General features: G+C 38.0%; 2 protein-coding genes across 3 annotated transcripts in view; one reads left to right on the top strand and one right to left on the bottom strand.

Annotated features, from left to right (window-relative positions):
• Positions 1-17,435, top strand: part of FHIP1A (FHF complex subunit HOOK interacting protein 1A) — a 420,438-nt gene extending 403,003 nt beyond the window's left edge. The window contains exon 14 of the transcript XR_013483927.1: positions 14,592-17,435. The gene's annotated coding sequence lies outside the window, so the exon portion shown is untranslated. The remainder of the gene's footprint in view (positions 1-14,591) is intronic.
• The window catches only part of GATB (glutamyl-tRNA amidotransferase subunit B), a 110,970-nt gene that overhangs the window by 23,005 nt on the left and 63,994 nt on the right, over positions 1-23,971 (bottom strand). For both annotated transcript variants that reach the window (XM_020994123.2, XM_020994124.2), the window contains one exon: positions 19,528-19,661. In XM_020994123.2, the coding sequence (XP_020849782.1) occupies positions 19,528-19,661 (134 nt within the window). The remainder of the gene's footprint in view (positions 1-19,527; positions 19,662-23,971) is intronic.

The following is a 23,971-nucleotide window of genomic DNA, read 5'->3' as shown; positions in this document are numbered from 1 at the left end:
TGAAAGAAGCATTTAGGCCCACTGTGTGGATGACCCCACAATAACCACTAAGGTTAGGCTTACAGAAGATGAAAAAGATAAGGGTCCTTTACCTCAAGGAGCCTAAAATCTAAAGGGTCTTAAAGGGGAAAGGAGAAGACAAAAGTACAGGCATGCCTCACTTAAAAGAAATCACAGTGAAAATTCTTTGTGTCATCCATCAATTCATCTTACCGGGCAGCATGGCTTGTTGACAGACCTTGGGGGGTCCTGTGCCACCATCCTGTCCCTGTCTGGACTGCCAGCTGTAATACCTGATGACTGTGCTAATTCAATCCACTGTCATAACTAAATTTAACCACAATCCCCACTTTGCACATCAAAACAATGTTTGCTGAGTCTGGCAAACATACTCTAATGTGGATGCAGCCCATTAGTTAAATAAACGAACCATTAGGTTGGGAAAATAAAGGCCATCAGAAGCACAACTTGGTAATTTGTTGATGTCAGATCCTACTGTTTTCAGGACAATTAGAGTACATGTTCCATTGTCCCTGGGGTTGGGATGGCACCACCAGTAAAGGAAGAAACTGACTGTTCTCAATTTACCATTCTGTTGCTTATTATGCCCACCATCCAAGTCCACTGCAACACATTGTCCAGATAGGACCAGGCCAGGGTGCCTAGGAAGTAGATGGTAAATTTGATGGGTGTGTTCTCATGTACGCTACTGAAGATTGCCATCCATCCTCATTTTTTTATTTTGTATGGTTCTTGCCATCCGTATCCACAAATCTTCCCACAACAATTCTAATATTCTGTGCATGCGAGGGATGCTCTGGGCTGCCCACATGATTTCTCTCCCTCCCACCTTTTCCGATCACATAGTCTTAGATTATGTTGTTTGACAACACCTGCTCCAGCTTCCTTCTGCCCATTTGTCTTTCCACTGCCCTTTGGGTGAAGCAGAACTTTCATTTTTCTGAGGTTATAGAGTTCATAGCCATGCAGCAGCATCATGAGATGTCCAGCATAAAGATCGGACACACTGCGCAGCACATGATTACTCAACGAGTTGTATGATTTTCTGTATGAAATCTAGGCCTATTTCTCTGATTCCTTTCTGTGACCAGTTCATTGTCCTTCTGCAGCACTCATCTCTGTAGTGGAATCAGAGCCAGAGGACCTAGGTCTGAAGCACTGAGACTCCATGTGTGTCCTTGGGCAGGGAATTTGGCCAGTGTCCTCATCTGCAAAATATGAAGGCTTACAGAATGTCCTCTATGGTCCTTTCTAGATCTAAATTCTAATAGTCTATGGTAGGACTCAGTAGGCTGCCTGTCTACTGGATGTAGAAATATGAGCAATAAAGTATTTCTCATCCACTTTGCTTTTCCAGTGGGGGACAGGGAAAGGAATGGGACTCAGGTAATGTTGGTGGGGCTATGCTTTTACAAATAACAAGACCTAGCACTTATACAGCACTTTAAGGTTTGCAAAGTGCTTTACAAATATGATCTCATCCCTGAAACAATCCTAGGAGGCAGGTAACTATTATTACCATCTCCATTTTACAGATTGAGTAAATGAGGCAGATGGAGGTTAAGTGACTTGCCAGGGGTCACATGGCTAGTAAGTGTCTGTATCAGGAACTGAACTCCCAATTCCAAGTTCAGTGCTCTAACCACTGTGCAACCTAGCTGCCCTATTTTACTTAAAATACCAACAGTTAAATTAACGTTTGTAGATCAGAAAGATTCAGACTAAACAACAAGAACAAAGAAGCTCTCTGTGACTCTGAGCACCCTCCACCCTATTGCAGAAGTGGAAGGGAGCTGCAGACAACCGGGTGCCACTTTGTCTTTGTATGCTTAATGAGCTGTCAGGACAAACAAACAAACAATTATCACCAGTTGTCAAGCCTTCTGCTGGCACATGAGATTGGCTAGGCTGGTGCTCAGGGCAATGAGCAAACTTTAATCAATCAAGCCCCCTACTTTGCTTAGTCTACTACCCTGTCCTGGATACACACGCCTGGACTCCTATCCCACTCAGAAGTTCCACTGTGTCATTCACACCAATCCCAAAGCTGAATTCCTCACAACCATCCATTTTCTTTACATCTATTAAAATGGGCCACAAAGCTTTGCTGGATGAACACTGGACACTACAGATGAGACAGCAACAAATGCAGGTTCACTCTGACTGGGTCCCTGTTCCGGCAGGAATACTTAGATTTATCTGCGGAGAATCTATTGAACGTCCCTATGGTATCTTAATGCTCTCTCCTGGGCACTGTGGTACCACGGGGAGAGCACTAGGCGTAGTCAGGAAGAAGTGAATTCAAATACAGCTTCAGCCACTTACTAGCTTCGTGACCCTGTACAAGTCACTTAACCACTGCCTGCCTCCGTTTCCTCACATGGAGATAAAACAGACTTATCCAGAGTCATAGCTAGTAAGTGTCTGAGGTCAGATTTGAACTCGGGAAGATGAATCTTCCTGACTTCAGGCCCAACGCCCTATCCGCTTGGCCACCTAGCTGTCCAAGCGTTTACATAGAACCTGCTACAGTGCTGGGCACTGTGTTAAGTGCTTTACGAGTGTTGTCTCATTAGATCCTCACAACAACAACCCTTTGAGGTCGGTGCTGTTATTATCCCTATTTTATTGGGCAAGAGACCAGATAAGTGGGATGAGAAACAGTGAGGCTTCAAGGATGACACCTAGTTGTGAGCCTAGGGAGCTAAGAAGATGGTGGTGTCTTTGAGAGTAATAGGGAAGTGAGGAGAGGAAAATATGAGGTTCAGTATCGGGTATGTGGAGTTTAAGATGTCTACTGGACGTACAATTCAACATGTCTGAAAAGCAGTTGGAGATATGAGACTGAAGGTCAGCAGAGAGTGTAGGTTTGGAGAAGATTTGAGAGCCATCGGCATAGAGATGATAAATCCACAGGAGCTGAATTTCTGTAGGTGGCAATGAAGAATGGAACATTCATTCTAAGGCTCAGGATGGCACGCCCAATGGCAATGTTCTAGACATGGTATACTTGGACTGCTACAAGGCAGTTGACAATTGACAACAGTAACATTATTGTGGAAAAGATGGAGACAGTTGGGTTAGATGATGATACTGTTAAGTTGAACCAATTCTGACTGGTTGACTGACTAGACCCAAAGTGGTGATTAGAGAAGACTGATGTAAACATGGAAGAGGTCTCTCTTAGAGAATATGGGCTCTAATCTAATAGACAAACTAGTAGTAAAAGTAAGAAAGGATGAACGGTACGAAAATGACCGTGAAGGATGAGTCTAAGATAACCTGGAAGGTCCCTGACAGCTCTAAAATTCTACCATTCCTGGGCTTGAAGCACAGGTGATTAGGATCATAGGATTTTGAGCTGGAAGAGGCCTAAACTGGCAGCACCAAATCGTTCCCATCATCATTAACCAGCTCAATCTTGCTTTAAAAAATAAATTGATACATTTTGTCTTAACACAGTAGATAAGCTTAAATAAACACACAAACCATGGTATATTCCCTAAGCAAAGTAACACAAAAGAGTAATTGCAATTGGCAGCAAATGCAAATTTGCACCTTTGTAATGAACTGCTGGTTAAAAGAAAGGAGCAGTATGTGCTTCAATTTGGTACCAATATTGACAACACTGTCTATAGAGTTTCTTTGTCATTCAATGGCATCTCCATTTACATAGCTGTGATACACTGTGTATTATTCTTTTGGCTTTGCTTTCTCTGCTCTATATTGCTTTAGGCAAACCTTTGATATTTCCTTGAATTCTTCACATTTGTCATTCCTTACAGTGCAGGCCCATTTTAATGAGTCTCTTCCAGAAAAGGAAGGAAACGTTGATAGAAACTGACAGAATGATGATGAGTCCATAAGTAAAGCCCCTAAAATCGGCCTCCTCATTTGTAAAATGAGTTGGACTCAGTAGCCTCTAAAGTTCTCTTTATTTCTAGACTATGAATTCTGCCAAACTTTCTATTTATGCTTATCCAGCCCATTCATGACTGGCGTATTCACGTATGCCTGGGTGGTGCTCACCCTAGATCAGTGCCCTCCCCAAAGGCTCCAGCTCCCTTTGTTTACCTCAATGTAAAACCAGCGCAGAGCCTACCCCCTTATGCTACTCTAAGGAGGTCCACAGTATGCAGAGACAATTTCATAAGGTGCAGCCAGAAATGGAAGACAGCTAGGACCCAAGATACTTGTGAAGCAGAAGCACACATCGCATATTTTTTACATGTGGGGGTGTGCTGCTTTTACGAAGAGCAGTATTCATTTTTTTGTAACAGCAAAGTATGGCTACAAGTTTGATGTCCACATATCAAGGAAAAGTTAAATGAATCATGACGTTTGAATGTAATGGAATTGTTGTTGTTGGTCCTTTGTTCTCAAAGAGGACCATGACATCGGGAATGTGATGTCATGACTTGGGTTTAAGTGGATTGGATTTAAGTGAGGCAGGGCTGTGCAAAGTCACCAGCCTCATGCTCTCCTCTAGAGTCTGCTGGGTGTGGTGGAGAGATATGAATCAGGATGACTGGAGATAGCCCTGGATGCAGTGGAAGGTCTTGGCCTTTTTAAGCTAAGGTCTTTCCCAGGTCTCAGCTTGTCTGATGCAACACCCATTCAATAATTACAGGCTAGACGAGAAATGAAACAAAGAACAGCCTCTTTTACCTAGTCAAAAAAACAAGTCAATCTTCTTTCAATATAAACATATAGGTTTATATTGGAAGAGGACATTGATTCATAGGCCACCTTCAGGTTTCATACCAGCCATGTCTACAGGAGGAAAAACATAACCTATATTCAGATCAAAAAAGTATTTCCCTGGCATAGTTTTCCCTACACTGATTTATGTACTGCCAAGATATTCTAAAAGGAACATGAGCTGTCCTTTTCAGGGCAGAGAGAGGATCATTATAAAGGAAAGTTGCTTCCCACTGATAAAACTACATTTATTTCTGTACCCTCAGTAAGATGCCTCTTTCCTCCCTCCTTCTCTATCTCCACTGGTCTGGAAGGACCGAGGTATTATCTTCAGCACCTCCAACAGGCCTGCAAAGCCAAGAGGAGATGCAAGCAGTGAGGTGGGACTGATCAAGCTGTCTGGTCCTTCTTCAGGAACAAAACACAAAAGTGTGCAAAGCACAAATGTGAAAGGAACGGGAATCGGAAATGTGAACATGAACTTTGAATCATGTCTCCCCTTCTCTTTTACCAAGACAGGAAAGGTTCACTAGTTGTTAAAGAAGCATGGGAAGACTTATATGGACTGATGCAAAGTGAAGTAAATAGAAAATGATAGATTTTAATGATAGATTTTTAAACTGTAACTGAAAAGAACAAACAAAACAAGTGAATGTGAGTGCCATGTAATTACAAGGACCAAGCTTGGACATGAAGAACAGATGAAGACACCTCCCTCTCTCATTTGCAGAGGTGGAGAGCAGTACAACTGTTTAAACTGTCAGATCTGGATGATATGCTAATTAGTTTTGCCAAACTGCCCCCCCCCTTTTTTTCTGTTAAAAGGAATGGCTCTTCAAACTCTTCTGAGGAGGGACAGGGTCAAAAGAGAGAAGAGAATAAACAGGGGGTGGGATAGGATGAAGGGAAATATAGTTCGTTTTTCACAACATGACTACTATGGAAGTGTTTTGCATAACTGTACATGTATAACCTGTATCAAGTTGCTTGTCTTCTCAGTGAGGGTGGGTGGGGAGGGATGAAGGGAGAAAATTTGGAACCCAAAGTTTTAAAAACAAATGTTAAAAATTGTTTTCACATGCAAGTGGGAAATAAGATATATGGGCAATGGGGTATAGAACTCTATCCTGCCCGACAGGAAAACAGAAGGGGAAGGGAATAAGAGAAGGCGGGGGCTGATAGAAGGGAGGGCAGATTAGGGGAAGGGGTATTCAGAATGCATGCAGTGTTGGGGTGGGAGAAGGGACAAGATGGGGATAAAATTTGCAACTCAAAGTCTTGTGGAAGTGAATGTTGAAAACTAAAAATAAATAAAACTCTGAGAATCACTGGGAAAAAAGATCTTTCAAAACTGCAAAAAAAAAAAGGAATGGCTCATAAGGTAATGAGGGGGAACAATATATTTGGATATCAAAGTGATGTACAAACAAAATACATCAATATGAATTTTTTAAAATAAAAGAAACTAACAGTGATGCTGTAAATATTTAGTACTGATAGCTCTTTTCTTTTTGAAGATAACATCCTTGGAACATCAACACCATACCTAGATTGCTGGGTCAGTGAACCATGTTTTGTAACTTTTCTTAACAATGAATTTTTCTTTTATCATCCTTACAAATTTGATAGGCTGCTTTCATTTGCATTTCTCTGACTGTTAACCATTTTAAGCACTTTTAGATAGCAGTAAATAATTTGTGTTCCTACTTTAAAAAAATTCTACCTTCCGCTAGTCTGGGAATAACAACTGCAGAAGTGGGACACAGACTGGTGGGATTAGCCCTTCTCCCAGCAGTATGATTTTTTTTTTACATCAATCTTAGAAACAAAGACTTGAGAGATTTGGAAGAGGACCAGGTGCAGAAGAAGATAGACTCAATTGTTCAATATTATCTGTTAAGATATATGCATGGGAAGAACTTAAAATATCTCATCAAAACCATTAAGAAATATTTGAAAATGTGCATCTTTTGATTTAGAAATCATCATCTTGAACGAATCATCTTCATTGTAACAATGAACTTTGGCAATGCTTTTTTTTTTTCCTTCTTCTTTGCTCACTTATCTATTGGATTTGACTCTTCTGGATTTATGTCAATTCCTTATAGATTGTGGAGGTCAGACTTTTATCAGAGAGGTTTAATGCAATTAAATAGTTTAATGGACTAGGAAAACTTAGTCCATATGTCTTTTTAAAAATTATAATTAAACTGATTTTATTTGTGCAAGAGCCCTTTTATAAAATCAAAATTGTTTTTCCTTTTATATTACCCTTTGTACCATGACTGGCTAAGAATTCACTTGTTCAGACTTGTAAAATATATAACCTTTCATTCTTTTCTATTATTGTGTGACTCATTATATTTTGATTGTTTATCCATTTAGAATTTATTTAATGTACAATGCAGGTCTAAACTCATTTTCTGCTAGATTACTATCCATTCTCCCATCTGTTTTTGTTGACTAAAGAATTCCTTTGAGTTTGTGCTCAGATTACTGCATCTATTTTCTTTCCAGTCTTGCTTATCTAACCTACTCCAATAATGTTTTCCCTTTTTTTTTTTTAACTCTGGTATGATACTTTTGATAATTATTGATAATTATTTAACCCCATTGCCTAGCCAAAGAAAAAATAAAAAAAATGAGAGAACCAGATCAGGCATATATTACAGGTATATCTAGGGCTGAATTCTATATAATATGAGACCTGATTATGCTTAAGTTCTTTCCCCTTTTTCTTTTCTCCTATGGTATTTATGACTTTTTTGTTTCTCTAAATGAATTTTATTATCATTTCGTCTAATGTCATCTAGTATTTTTTTGGGGTAGTGGTGGTACATTTTACTGGCATAACATCAGCTATATAAACTTGGGGTAATGTTATTTTACTAAATTAGCCCAGCCCAGCCACGGACACTGAATGCCTCTCCAATAATTTAGGGCTGCCTTTATTCCTATGTTTATATAAATCCCATCTGTGTCTTGTTAAGTTAGCTCCCAGATGTTTAATCTATTTTGGGGTTATTCTAAATATTTCCCCTTTAATCCTTTCTTCCTGTTCTGTTTTGTTTTTTAGTAATAGGCAGATACAATGATAATTTTTGTGGATTTATTTTATGTGCTATTACTTGGCTAAAGCTATTTTTCATTTCAGGTAATTTTGGTTGATTCTTTAGAGACATCATAATACAGTAGACAGGTCCCCAGAATTGGAGTCAGCCTCAAATCCTGCTTCAAATGTCTGTTAGATGTATGACTTTCACTTCACCACCCTGTGCCTCAGTTCCTCATCTGTAAAAAGACAGGGGCTTGATGGGCTCTAGTGCCTGTCAGAGCTTTAAATTTATGATCTTATGACTTAGAGTTTTTAGGTAACACATCACATCATCTACAAATAGATAACTGTGTTCCTCTTTCTTAGTGTTTATTCCTTTCGTATATTTTTTTCCTTGGCTTATCTCTAGAATTCCTAGTGGTAAGTCAAATAATACTGGTGATAGTATTCATCCTTGTTTCACTCCTGATTTTAATAGAAAATGTCCAGCGTTTCTTGCTATGACCAATGTTAATATACCAAAGACAAAATCTAGGAGGAAATAATAGGAAGAGAAGTTATTCAAAATAACTATGTAAAAATGCAAAAAACATCTGACAGGCAATCTGCTAAGGCACAATCAGCACCTGTATAACTGTTCTTAAAAAAACACAATTAAAGGGAAATAAAGAATTATGTAAATAATTAAAGAGATAGTGGGTGCTCATGGATGGACCTTATCAATATTACACAAAAATGAAAATACTACTGAATTCATAAATTTAGTGCTATCTCAATCAAACTACTAAGGGGATATTTTATAAAAGCAGACGAAATAATAACACCCATTTGGAGGAACAAGAAGTTTAGAATCTCAAGAGAAATAAGAAAAAGAAGTGGGAATGAAGGGAGGGAGAAGGAAAAGATAGCACTTTCAAGACCTCAAATTATGCCATAAAGCATTACTATATGAAAAGCAGATCACTGGAACAGTCTAGATAAGCAAGAATAAAAAACAACTGAATTCAATAACCTAGTGTTTGACAAATCCAAGAACATAATAAACTCTTTTTTTTTTTAAACAAGAACTGAGGAGAAAACTGAAAAGCAGTTTGGTAAAAATCAGGTTTAGACCAACACCTTCTGTTATATACCACAATAAAATAAAAAAGATGTGTGACCTAGATCTTAAAGATTATACTATTAAAAACCAGGAGAGGGGCAATGAGGTGGAACGGTGGATAGAGCACTGGCCCTGGAGTCAGGAGGACCTGAGTTCAAATCCAGCCTCAGACACATAACACTTACTAGCTGTGTGACCCTGAGCAAGTCACTTAACCCCACTGCCTAGCCAAAGAAAAAATAAAAAAATGAGAGAACCAGATCAGGCATCTATTACAGGTATATCTAGGGCTGAACTCTTAACAAGTCACATGCAAAAAAAGAAAATTTTAATTATGTGAAATTGAAGACCTTTGCCTGAACAAAAGTAATGAAACTGGGCTAGAAAGGAAACTGCAACTGGGAAAAAAGGTGAACTGAAACTAGGAAAAACATACCTCTGATAGAGACCTGGTATTCATGGAAAATGAAAATAAACATATAAGACCAAGAACTATTCTCCAGTAAGAAGAGGTAAAAGTAAATGAACAAACAGTTCTTGAATTACAAATTCTCAAAAGAAAAACTACAAAATGCTATCATGAGAGATTGTTCCAAATTATAGAGAAGGGAAATAATAATAATAATGATGCTAATAACTAGCATTTGTTATATGATAACCATTTTACACATTAAAACAATCCTGAGGTTTTTATCTCAAACCCAGAAAATTGGAGAAGTTGACATAAGATGGGAATTGTTAAATTTGGTGGGGCTTTTTAGGGGAGCTATGAATTGGTCCAACAATTCTGAAGAACAATTTGGAATTATGCAAAAAGAGTGTCTATGTCTTCTGACCCAAAGATCCCATTGCTAAGCATACTCCCCAAAGACAGAAAGGTCCCTCGTACACTAAAATGTTTATAACAGTACTTTTTCTAGTAGCAAAACAGGGGAAACAAAATAAATGCCTGCTTATGTATTGGGGATATGGTTGAACAAACTGTAGCACATTAATGTAATGTAATGCATTATAGAATCAGAAGAAATGGTGACCATGAAGACTACAGAGAAGACTGGGAAGGCTTAGAGGAACTGATGCAAAGTAATGTAGACTGAATCAAGAAAATAAAATACATGATGACTACAACATCAGAGATGGAAAGAACCAAAAAACTGTCACTGAAGACCGTGGAATTAGAATGAGTGATCTTGGACCCAATTAGTAGTATAAAAAACACATCTTCCTTCTTTGCAAAGGGAAATAATGGATATGGTTAGACTCAGTTGATAAGATGGTTAATGTTGCTGAACTTTTTTTTCCTTTGCTTTTTTTTTTAGTCTTTGTTATAAGGGATGGCTGTCTGAGTAACAGTAGAGAAGGATATATTTGAAGATGAAGATGTTATAAACAACAAATTTCAACAAAAATATGCTAGGTCTTAGAGAAATCCTTTTGATCATATTAAGGACAAGTCTTCATTACTATGCTTTTAAATTTTTTAACAAATGAGTACTCTATTTTCTTAAAGCTTTTTCCATCTATTGATATAATTATATGGATTCTTCTTGGTTTTGCTTTTAATTGATTATGCTAATTATCTTCCTGATGTTGAACCATCCTTACATTTTTGGTATAACTCCAACTTGGCCATAATGAATATTTTGTTGTTGTTGAATACACTATTGTAGTCTCTTTGCCAGTATTTCACTTAGTATTTTGGAATCGATATTCATTACTGCTTTATCATTTGCTGTTTTGGGCATCAAGACCATAAGTATCTAAAAGAAAAAGTTTGACAGAGTATGTTCTTTCTGTTTTTGAAAATTTCATGTAGCAGAAGGACTATTTTCTTTAAACGTCTGTTAGAATCCTCATGTAAATCTATATGATCTTGATTTTTCCCCTGTCGAAGTTCATTTATGATTTGATTAAATATTTGTTCTATGTTTGAGCTACTTAGATTATTTGTTCCTAGTTATTAATTTGCGTAGTTGATGATTTCATAGGTAATTTTCTTACATAGCCCTCTTTAGTGGCATCTTGTAAATTTTGGCATATTGTATCGGTCTTATCATTTTATTAAAAATAATTTTTTTTTCTGACTTTGATCCATATGTGATTTTGGATGTCATTTTATATTTTCTCTTTAGGTCTATGTCATTTGTTCATTCTTTCTGTATTGATTACTATTTTTAAAAGTTATGTAGCTTAATTATTAATTTTAAATAGTTACTACAGTTTTTCATTTTATGTTATGGCATCTAAAGGATGTATAAAAGATTTCTGTATTTTTGTATTTGTTTATTGAGTTCTTTAAGCCTCAAGTATAACTGATTTTTGAAAAATCTGATATAAGCCTGAAAAATGATTATACCATGACTCACATTCAATATACTCTCTACAGATATATCAAATTCGGTTTTTCCATGCTTTTGAGTCTGAAATTTCCTTCTTGGTTCTGTTGTATTCATCAGATTCCAGAGAATGATCATAAAAGTCTGCAACTAATAATGCCTCATCTTGGTTATTTGCTTTTTAATTTGCCTTTCCTTTTAATTCTTACTTTACTGAGTTACTCATTACATATATGATATAACTGCATTATCTATGATATCTTTCCCCATGATGTAATTTTCCTATTTGTCTCAAAGCTATTTTTACTACTTATACAAAATTATGACAAAATCCTGTTTTTTTTTAAATTTAGCTAAAGCATAATAAATTTTATTCTAGCCCCACACTTTAAGGTCTATGTGTATTTTATATAGGAATCAGATCTTTTAATTCATTCTAGACCTCTCTTCCTTTCTGAGGACAGATTTAGCCTGTTTACATTCAAGGTCGTAATGAATTTGATTTTAACCCAATCATATCCTGCTAAACAACCCAGCATGAGACACAACACAGCTTGTTTTGCTTGTATGGATTCAATCCTTGTCTATGTGCATGTGCACACACACATATACAGACACTTTTCCTTATACCTACATCAAAAACAGATTCTACTTTTACTAATACAATTTCTTAAGCATCCCTAACGAGACCAGATGGGGTATTAGGAATCACTCTTTTCTCTGAAATCCTTAACACTGTTAATTTGTTGATCTGTAGTCTCTAAATATTCAAGATTAAAAAAATTCCCTCCTCCCCTAACTTTCACTTTCCTTATCTAGATAACTTATTTCTGTCTTTTCTCCTTTGTGGGGGGTCTGCTCAATTCTTAGCCTTCATTAAATAGACTTTTTATAAGGTGGGACTTCAAAGACTAACAGACTTGTTCTTCTTATACTATATAGACAATGAATCAATATTTAAATTTGTTTACCTTGTTAAAATTTCTACTCTGTGGTTGATTTGCCTATCAAAAGCCCTGCTCAGTTTTGGCTTTTTTCTGAGGGAAGAGTCTTTGATTATATTTTTTTAAAAAAATGTTGCTTGAAGGCCACTTTCCCTTTGTATTTTTAATATGTCATATTCCAACCTCTTCTTTCATATGTTACGCTTATTGAATAATCTTGTACTTCTTGATTGCTTTTAAGATTGTTTCTTTGATAGTAAAGTTCTGGATTTAAAAAATATTTTTGGGTAAGTTAAATTTAGAGTCAGAGGACTTTTGATAGTATCTTATGAATTATACTGATATGTATTTTGCCCTCTTGTTTTCAGTACTTTCAGGCAACTTCGGTATATGATTTCCTAGAATCCAGTTTTCAGACTCTTTAGTCTTCATATTTTTCAGGAGATACCAGTAATTGCACCATTACTTTGATTTGCATGGATCAAATTTCCCATTGGTGCTGTTTCTTAATTTTGTTTTGTTATTTGAATGGCCACTTCTGCATTTTTGTCCTCTACCTGGGTCACTCTGGCCTTCTGAGCATTTACTGACTAATGTGGTACAGGCTGTTCTAAGTTGCTAAGTTTTATATTCTTTACATTCTTCTTTCAATGCTCTTATATCCATTTTTATAAATGCCATTCTTGCTTTCATATCTCTCTACTTTTATAAGCACTCTGAAGATTCTTGCATTATCTAGGTCTCTGTTTGGGTCCCCTAGTAGTTTTTGTATTATTTTTTTATTTCTGGATTTCCTCTCACTTTCTTTTGCCTCACAATGCCTTTTCATCGTATTATGCCTCTTTTTTGCTTCAGTCTCTTTCTCTTAGCTCTTCAGTGAAGTTTTCACTCTTAGGATTTACTTTTTAATTATTCTTTCATTTTATTTGATGTGCTAGTTAGTGTTTTGATGTAATAAAGGGGAACATGGTTAATCACAAGAACTCACTCAGCTGTCCTGGATCCTTTCAATCTTCTTTGAAAACTATTTTATTATTACTCTTTCAATGACTTCCTAATGCCTGTTATTACTTCTTATTACTTCATAATTCTGCAATATTGACTGGATCGGAGAATTCTAAGCCTGCTATACTTGTTTCACCACTAGGTGGTATTCACCTCTTGGTAGCCTGTAGCCTGGGGTTTTCCCTTCAGCAAGGGGTATCAAAGGACTTACAGAGAGTCATCAGAAATAAAAAAAGTAGCTTCAGAAGTAATTTTTAATAAATCTAACGTGTTTTGATAATAATATATTTAAGGTGACTAACATCTAAACTGTACTGCAGCTTTTCTCACTAGACAATTCTTTAAACTAGTTCTACAATATATCCTCAGCAATGTATAATTACTTATCAGGTTCTGCTAGTTAGGCTTTTCAGTATGTCCTTGTGTTCAATATACCTGCCAGCCTTCGTCCTGCATGCTACTCATCTATTAAGCTTTAAATTTACCCTAAAGCTAACCCTTTTAAGTCTTATGGACTGAGCTGTTCATTACCCAATTGATGTTCGTTCCTAAAATTAATCTGTGCTCACCTAATCTGAGAGGGAGTAACCAACTTTTGTCTTCTTGGCTCTCTTGCTTCAACTAAACTGGCTTAAAAAAAAAAAAGGTCATTCCTTGATTTCCTTTGTTCAGTTGACTGGTATGATCAAGAACAATTTTTTTTTAAAGCTAAAATTGGTTTGGGCAATTAATTCTTAGGTATTCTGATGGGATGATTAGTTAAAATCTTGGCTCTGTTAGTAACTGTGAGATACTGGACAAGTCATCTTCCTTAGGCTTGTTTCCCCACATATAAAATGAAAAGTCTGGATAAGGGGATTTATGACACCTATTTTCACTCTGAAATCCTGATTATCTTTTTCTATGAACCATAACTAGCCTCACAACATAAACTGAACCACACAACATAAATTTAATGGCTTTTCCTCACATGCCTACTGTAGCAAGTCTTAATGCTTCCTCACTTTTTAGACCCTCCATGATCTTAGCCATGCCTATCCATCCTACCTTATTTCTCCCCTGTTCCTCTGTCCCCTTCACATAGTTCCAGTTAAGTCACGTGTGTCCTAAGTACCTCTCAGATTCAGTCTCAACTCTATGCCTATGTTAAACTGCTCTGCAAATGTTACAACTTCTCCTCTCCCTTCTACATATGCAAATCCGAACAATCCTTTAAGACCTAGCTAAAGCCCCTCCTTCATGAAGCTTTTCCTGATTATGACCCAATTCAGCCCTCAATGATCTCCCTTATTCATAAACTTCTTCGTATTAGTTTGTAGACAGAATATATTTACTTAGTTATGTGTTCTCTTGCACTATACACGGTTTCATTTGTGTTTGTCTCATCTTCCTAAGTTGTAAAACTGTGTTATTATTTTTGTACACAGCACAGCGAAACCTACATACAGCAGAAAACTGATAAAAATCTTCTGACTTGAGGCTGATGAAACTTTAGCTAAGCGGCTTACGGAGCTTTAGAGATTGGTACTTCTCCTGGAGAATGTTATTAAAGGTAAGGCATACTACTGTATTTATTATATTTTCACTTTTAGTACGTTTTCCTAATGACAACATTTTGTATACTTTTGTTGGTACTTATTAAGAAAGCTGCTGTTTTTCATTTTACATACATAATGTTAACATTAACATGATATATTAAATTATAACATTCCACACTCTCTGGAGGAGACACCGAGAGAGTGAGGCTGGTGACTTGGCACAGCACCGCCTCACTTAAATCCAATCTATTTGCAAGTCAAGACATTACCTTCCTCGTGTCATTGAAACTCTTTGAGAATGAAGGACAAACAACAATGAAATATTAATAATTTGATATATTCTTAACTATAATTATAGCACATTAATAGATGCAATATGCTTGAGGATAAGGACCATTTTTAAATTTTGTGTTTTTATCAGTGGTGCCTCACACAATGTCTAGCAACAACAACAAAATATCCATTGAATGGACGACCATATCCACAGAAAGACTTTTTTTTAAAACAACAGTTGAACACATTTCCAATTTGGTAATAGAAGAATGTGATTCCCTAAATGAAAATTAGCTTTGTAATAAGCTTTGCTGGTATGCACATTCCATTAAAAGAAAATGAACTATATACTGTATAATGGGCAATCCTGTTGAAAGACTATTGTGAGATTAAAATATTAACAACTGATATTTGTATTACATTTTAAAGTTTGGAAAGTGTTTTATATGCAAGATCTTGAATTATCTCTAACAACTCTGTGGTGATAGGGACCATGGGTATTATTATCCACATTTTACAGACTGAAGAAAGGGAAGCTGAGAGAGACTAAGTGATTTGGCCATGGTCATCTAGTTAGTGAGTATGAGAAGTGGAATCCACACCTAGGGCATGCCTGACTCCAAGTCAGGAACTTTGTTCACTTTTCCATATTGTCTCTTTCAAAGGCGATAAGATACAACTGTGATTTAGCTATAGCAGTGTGCAAATAACTTGGGATAAGCAATAATTTTGATATAGTTTCATTTTGTGACAGCAATGCTCATGCATGTGTGCTCCTACTGACATTAGGATAACTTGGGTCTGATCTTGACCAAATGAAATAAGGTTAAACAGGTTTCCTCCTCTGTCAAAGGAGGGGTGCATTTTGTATCATTCTCAGTTGTTTCGTTGCTGTCCTTTGTTATATTTTTAAGAATCAATATTACTTCAAGAAATTATTCAAATGTAGCCCTTTAAGAACACACCTGGATGAGCATTAGCAGTACTGCAGTGGCTCTTGGTGTGGGGAAGTCTAATGTTTCTTTTCTCTTTTTTTTTTTGGTTAGGCAATAGGGTTAAGTGACTTGCCCAGGGTCACACAGCTAGTTAAGTGTTAGGTGTCTGAGGCCGGATTTGAACTCAGGTCCTCCTGAATCCAGGGCCAGTGCTCTATCCACTGCGCCACCTAGCTGCCCCAAGGGAAGTCTAATGTTTCAAGAGACAGTTAAACCCACAATGAAACAGAATCAGTCTCAACAGAGCACACAGGAAAGTGTGTGCCCTCTACAATGTGGCATAAGCTTGTTGAAACTCGAAGAACATTGAGAAGACCAGTTTAAAAGAGTTGCAACTGTTGCTGGGAAGAAAAAAAACACTTGTCATTTGCTCCAAAGACTGAAGAATTGATAATTGGAAAATGGTAATTTTTACTGATGAAATTCACTTTTTCATTAAAGGTTGTACCAAGATCTCTCTCTTTTTAAAATTGATTTATTTTGAATTATCAACAATCACTTCCACAAGCTTTTGGGTTTTAAATTTTTCTCCCCCTCCCTCCCCAAGATGGCACGCAGTCTGATATAGGCTCTACGTGTACATTCCTATTAAACATATTTTCACATTCCTATCAGACACATTTTCACATCCAAGATCTCTTTTAAAAGAGGTCCAAGTAAGCCCATAAAGATCTGATCATCTTCATCAGGCTATAAAACATCCATCCAAAAAATTGTTTGGGGGACTTTTTACTTTTGTTTAATGGGCCTGAAAATCTTGTACACATTAAGGAAATGATGAACTCTGATAAACATCAATATACCTAGAGGCATAACTTCCCTAATTCCCAACTGGAAATGGAATACTATAATACAGTCTTGCCCCATGTCACAAACAACCTTAGTAGTTTCTTAAAACTGAGCCAAGAGATTTAGATAAATAAGAATTCACTGTCCAGGGAATTCACTTCATTTAAACAACCCTGAAAAGCTATGGGATGGAATTGAAAAAATGGACTATTCATTGAAGGAGTGTACAATATCCAATGTGATATGTGGATTCATGATGAAAAATTAAAGAATCTGAGTCAAAATATTATGAATTCAATGTTATATATTGAAAAGTAACTATATAGTAAAAAGAGAACACATGACATCAATTTTATTTTTTGGGGGGCAACTGGGGTTAAGTGACTTGCCCAGGGTCACACAGCTAGTAAGTGTCAAGTGTTTGGTCTGAGGCCAGATTTGAACTCAGGTCTTCCTGACTTCAGGGCCAGTGCTCTATCTACTGTGCCACCTAGCTGCCCTGACATCAATTTTTTAAAGATGTAAAAAGCTTCAAGTTCATTGCAGGAGTCAATAAATTTGATTAATTTTTGTTCCACTTAATCTGCACAACACTATACTTGGCTGGATAGTTATGGCACATTTTTTGATCTTCCAGCTGACTTCTTTGACATACAAGGTATTCCTGGGCTACCCTTTTCCTGTTATCAGTTACTACTTTCTCAGGTAATGTAACTGAATACTATTATTAGTCTGAACCTAATGATGAAGTTATAAAAACATTATGTAATGTATTTCAATGCAAAATAGAAATAATTTAGAATTATACACTGCTCTGTATTAGCTGTACTGTTTTCCATGGGCATGGATACATAGCTGGCTATATGAGCTTTGAGTTATTGGGCAAAAAAAGGCTATTATCACATGGTCAACCAAAAAAATGTTTTTGAGAGATGGGCTTCATTCAAAGCACAGTCGTAGGTATTTTGGAGAGATGCCAATAAATGTATCCCTTAAGATGCAGCTCAGCACCATCTTCTGCATGATGCCTTCCCTGAACCCCCAATAGCTAGTATCCTTTCTCCAAATTACTTTGTATATATTTGTAATTGTTGTTGTTATATTTATGATGTATATTCTTTGTATGTATTTATTGTCTCCCCATCAGAATGTAAGCTCATTGCAAGTAAGGATTATTTCATTCTTTGAACTTGTATCTCAAACACTTAGCACATAGTAGCCACTTAATAAATACTTGCTGACTGATTGTCTCAAGAATTACAGGATCAGAAGCATACTACTTGCTCTTTTTTTTTTGTTTCTTCTTTCTCGTGGTTTCTCCCATTGGTTCTAATCCTTTTTTATAACATGACTAATGTGAAAATACATTTAATATGAACGTATATGTAGAGCCTATATCAGACTGCATGCCATCTTGGGGAGGGAGGGGTAGAAAATTTAGAATTCAAAATCTTATAGAAGTGAATGTTGAAAACAAATTAAACAAATTAATTCATTAAAAAAAAAGGAATTACAGGATCATTGATTCAGAGCTGGAAGACATCTAAGAGGCCATCTAGTCAAACATCCTCTTTTTATAGATGAGGAAACTTGGTCCCAGTGACCTTAAATGACTTCCCTAAGGTCACAGAGGTAATCAATAGCAGACGCAGGATTTAAACTCAGGCTGTACTGACTCCAATGTCAGTGTGCCTTCCACTGCACCATGCTGTCCTTTACAAACTACTGCAGGAGAAAAGACATGGGCATGTGAAAAGAAAATAAACACTACCTTGTACCACTAGCTGAGTGCCAAGTAAGTATAAATATATATAATGTAAATATGCTTATATTTATATATATTATATATTTATACTTGTAAGTATAAATATAAATATATAAAATTTATAAATATAACAAATGTTACAGGAGCTCATAGGACAAAGAAATTACTTTTGGCTGGGGGTGGTTATTCATGTCTCAAGATACTGAAGTGCTCAAAAATACATAAATACACCTTTGTAATTTGTAGGTTTCCTAGGTTTTGAAGTAGGGCAAGGTTTGTGGAAAGAACACTGGATGTGGAGTTAGAGGTTTGTTGTTCAGTTGTGTCCAACTCTTTGTGACCCCATTTTGTGGTTTTCTTGGCACAGATATTGGAGTAGTTTTCCATTTCCTTCTCCAGATCATTTTCCAGATGAGGAAACTGAAGCAAACAGGGTAAAATGACTTGCCCAAGGTCACACAGCTAGTAAGTGTCTGAGGCCAGTTTTGAACTTAGGAAGATGAGTCTTTCTGATTCCAAGTCCAGTGCTCTGTCCACTGTGCCACCTAGCTCTCGTATTTACTGACTAGGTGTCTTTGGGATAAGTAGTTTCACTTTGCTCATTTATAAAATGAGGGGCTTGAACTAAAAGACCTCTATGGTCCCTTCTAATCCAATGATCTTATGATAGGGTAACAGGGACAAATGAAGTTAATGAGGTCAACTGCTGAGGATACTCAGATTCCCAGGACTAAAGCACTGCAGAGCTAGAAGGGATCTGATAGTTCATCCAATTTTTTGTTTGTTTGTTTAGCCTGAATTCTGAATTCATGAGGTTTTACGGTCTCACAGACTCATTCTAGGGCCAGCTGATAAGACTGATAGATGCTTTTGGATTCTGGCCCTCAAAAAGAGTATTTCTCAGTACTTCGATTGATGGAGGAGGGGCCAGAAAAGGATGTAGTACCTCTAAGCCAGCTCTTTCTGGATGCAAAGGGTAAAAAAATTCCAAAGCTGCTCTCACCTCTCACTGACAGCAAGGTTCCGCTGCTTTAAATAACCCAGGAAAATGGTAAGAATCCAACCAATCACTTTTTTTGGTTCTGCCCTAGTTTCTTTCATCACAGTTTGGAAGAACTCCAATAGTCCATCCTCATTCTGTTAAAAAAAAAAAAGACCAAAGATAAAATCAGAGAAACCAAAATGATCATCACCTGAGCATGACGGGACAGCTCTGTGGCGTAAAGGTCAAACCTGCAAGTCCTCTGCCATTTGGCCTGTGGAAGACACCTCTTGCTTCCTGGCTAAACACTGGTATATCACCTCTGACATGTCACCCAAAAGCTTTGATAGCTTTTGGTATTCAGGAGTACTGTTCCTGCGCATAAGAATTACAATAATGTCATTCTGTATTTATGAAGCATTTCCTCAGAAATGAAAATGTTTCAGACATACTTGACTCTGATAATCCACAGCAATGGGTAACAGATAAGGAGGCCTGGATCAATGAAATTCACTCGATTTGTCCCCAAAGCCTCATCTTGGCTATCACTTTTCAACTCCGTCCCCCCCGCCCCCCACCTCGGTCCTCCAACCTTTTTTTAGCAGAGCTGAAAACACAGCTTGCTGTGAATTTAATCTTCTCTCTCTTCTCATGCCAACCCTCTGATGGAAATTCTAACAGCCAGAAGACTAGCAACAATGCACTAGCTGGAGGGAGGAGCCAGGGACTGAGATGACCCACCAGCTGAATAAAGCAGCCACAGGGGCCGGCTGTGATATGACTCATCCTCACATCATCTGCCCTCACTTCTCCCCCTCCAAGAAGAATAGAAACTCCACGAAGGCATCTTATCTTCTTATCTCCAACATGTAGCCAGGGCTTTGGTCGTACTACCAGTAGGTACATAATAAATGTCTGTTGTAATCCGTTGTTGAATCATCCCCAAGAGGTACCAGAGGATCAAACTGGTATTTCCACTTTCAAAAAGAGAAGCCCCTCTCCCCTAAGCAAAAGGGGAAGTTGAGTGTGGCAGGAAGGGCCCTGGGCTCGGATTCAAGAGACTTGTATTCAAATACTGACGTGAGCTGTAAGTTTCCTCATATGTTGTTGTTGTTCAGTTGTTTAAGTTGTGTCTGACTCGTCATGACTCCATTTGGGGTTTTCTTGGCAAACACACTGGAGTAGTTGCCATCTACTTCTCTAGCTCATTTTTAGAGATGAAGAAACTGAGGCAAACATGGTTAAACGACTTGGTCAGAGTAACACAGCTATTAAATGTCTGAGGCCAGATTTGAACTCAGGAAGATGAGTCTTCTTGACTCCAGGTGGAGTCTTAACTATCCCACAGTTTTGGAAGTTTAGGTGATCCAATGGAAAGATGGCAGGAGGTGGAGTCATAGGAACTGGGATCAAATCCTCCTTCTGAGACTTGTTACCTCATATGACTCTGGGCAGGTTACTTTTCTTCTCTTGGGACTGTTTCCTCATCTATAAAATGAGGAGGCTGAGATGATTTTCTAAGGCCCCTTCTAGCTCTCAGCTTATGACCCTACAAAAATAGGATCTTTATTCATTTGAAAGCACCATAATAATGCAACACATAATGGAGACTTCAGTGACCACTTGAGCGGGAGCCACTCAAGTTCCTGGGCCTCTGCTAGCTAGGTCGGCAGCTTTCTTACTGCCCAGAGAAGAGACACCTGACAAAGCCTTCCCTGTCCTCCAAGATTACTGAATTCAACAAGTGTTTATTAAGTTCTCTCATCACTCCATTTAATACACTTTTAGGTGCCTGTTATGTGCAAGGCACCAGAGACATAAAGACAAAAAAGAAACTACCTGCCCTAATTTGCACTTAGGAGAAGCAAAGGTGGGTGAGACTCTCTGCTGCACCAGCACTGTGGCATTAGGAATGCAACTTTAAAATGGAGTGATTCCCCCAGCTCCTTACACTTTCATAATAAGTTACTGATCAAGAGTGTGTCATTCCTATCTATTCTGGCTCTGAAATGGTTGATGTTTCCCAAAAAACCCTTTTTTAATGGCATAAGAAAAATACAGAAACATGGCCTATTCATAGAAAGGAAGGCTTAAATTTTCCAGTTTAGAAGAACTGAAAGATCAGAATTTGATCAGATGCAGTATATTTTCCTCTACGTACTAACAACTCAAATCAAGTCACAAATCCCCTGAAAATTTCTTTACAGATTCATAATTTAACCCAATAAGCATTCATTAAATATCTACCATGTCCAACACAGTGGGGCTACAAAGATCAAAAACCCCCTCAACAACCACAAAACCCATACCTGTCCTCAAGGAGCATACTTTTTTTGGAAGAGAAAATAGGCTATAATTTGCAAGGCATAGGTAGCACAGTGGATAAACCTAACATGGATTCAGGAAGGTCTGAGTTCAAATGTGGCTTTAGACTCTTATTAGCTGTGTGACCCTGGACAAGTTACTTAACCTTTCTCAACCTCAGTTTTCTCATCTGCAAAGTGGGGAGGATAAAAATAGCACATACATTCTAGCTTTATTGTGAGGATAGTATCAATAAAGTGCTTTGTAAATATTAAAGCATTATATAAAGGCTGCTATTTTTATTACTGTGATTGAGAGCAGGGGGCTGTCTTTTGCCTTTCTCTGGATCCCATGCCTGGCACACAGTAGGTGCTTAACAGGTATTCAAATACTGACTAAATACATGATAATGGCAGGAGAGAGTGAGGCCCAACAATACCGGGGTCAGATCAGGAAAGGCTTCCTTGAAAAAAGCTAGGGTCTCTAAGAATGAGTAAATAAAAATAATTTATTAATCATTTTCATGTGCCTTGCAAGCACGGTGATGAGTGCTAGAGTTGGGGAGGGAAGGCATTTTCGGTAGGTCTACTTAGATTAGACACAGGCCCCTTGTGCTCTGAAGAAGACTTTTTTGGAACACAGGAAAGCTGGAAACAAGGGGGGTGGTTATGGCACAGAACTCTTTCTAAGACCAGTTCTTCAGTTTGGGACTGCAGATGTTATAATATATACATAGGCACACATTCACTAAGGCAGACGCGCCATAATAAAAAAAAATCCAGATGCCCTTTGCAATAGAGCTAAATTCTCTGGTGACAAACCTACTGAATAATCCCACAATCATCCTTCTGATCTTTTTCTTAGCCGAGGCTATTATTCTGCTCATGCTAAACCAGGGCAAAAGGCCATCTTAACAGCCAGAATTTTGCTGTAGATAAAGGCGAGTGTAAGCAATCTGAAGATGGAGTTTTACTTCAACTGTTCAGAGGGAAAAAAAAAGTATTCCAAATCTGATGCTGGTGCAAAACCCACTGGGGAAGCCCCAAAGTAGGAGCGGCTGCCTCATTCAAATCAGACGGGGAGAATTCCCTTTGTTCTCCCCTCCACAGGCTGGCCCGCTAGTGAAATGGGCTGTCAGGAGAACTCCTGGCTTCGCCAAAGAAAGGTTTTCTAAATCCTCCTTGAAATATTGCATGCTTGAACTCATGGGCTCAGCGGAGTTGCCGAGATGGTGATGAATATCTATTTCTCTACCCTTGGGTGGTTTTCTATTGGATGGATAACATGGCAAGTCAGATTTTTGTTTGTCTTTTCATGTCAACTCTGTGATGAAGCCTCTCTGTGCTGGAACCATACTGCACTAGGGGATACGTGGTTTCAGTCCTCAATTTAAAGCAGCTGAAAAAATCTGAGATTTGTGATGGGGGGGTGGGGGGAGGGCTCAGGGAATGCTAGGCTGTTGGCTGTCCAGAGAATAATGAGTCTATAAAAGTTGCATTCGGGCCTCCAGCTCAGGTGCCAGTCTATCATCAGGCCTTTTGCTTTTGCGGAAGACAACCTTCCGAGTGAGTTTTTCCTCTTTCTTTGAGGTAGGCAAATGCTGATTAGTTTGGCACACGTCTCAGAAGTCTCCGGTGAATATGGTAGTGTCTGCCATCTGGTTTTGTTGGGAAAACAGCGAGCCAGTAATTCCCTTATTTAAACATCATATTAAGAGCAAGGCCAAAAAGGCCATTCCATAACAGGGTTTTTCATGTCCCTGTCAAAGGCTACGTGTGTGTGTGTGTGTGTGTGTGGTGTGTGTGTGTGTGTGTGTGTGTCTCTCAGCACTAAGCTACCCCAAACGATGGGACGCTTTGACTTCAGCCCCACAACAGTCCAGCCCCGCCTTCTGTACGTGTACCTGATAGTCCCACAGCTGGAGAACATCTTTCCCACATTTTAATAAACTTTCCCAGGGAAAACTGAGGTCACACAGTCAGCCACTTAGCAGTGAGGCTAGAAGCTTTGTCCAATTATTGATACTGTGCAGGGGGCCTGGACCCATGATTTCATCAACTCCAGGATGAGAAAACTGCCTCTGACAATGCAGGTTGGCCGCTTCTCTGTAACTCAGGGCAGGGGGAAGGGTTCTTAAACCATATTTTATGTCACGGACACC

Source organism: Phascolarctos cinereus, unplaced genomic scaffold (assembly GCF_003287225.1).
Source record: "Phascolarctos cinereus isolate Bilbo 61053 unplaced genomic scaffold, phaCin_HiC Scaffold_9;HRSCAF=440, whole genome shotgun sequence".
In the NCBI taxonomy this organism is placed as follows: Eukaryota; Metazoa; Chordata; class Mammalia; order Diprotodontia; family Phascolarctidae; genus Phascolarctos; species Phascolarctos cinereus.
The sequence above is the reverse complement of the archived record's forward strand: the minus strand, read 5'-3'. Positions and strand labels throughout refer to the sequence as shown.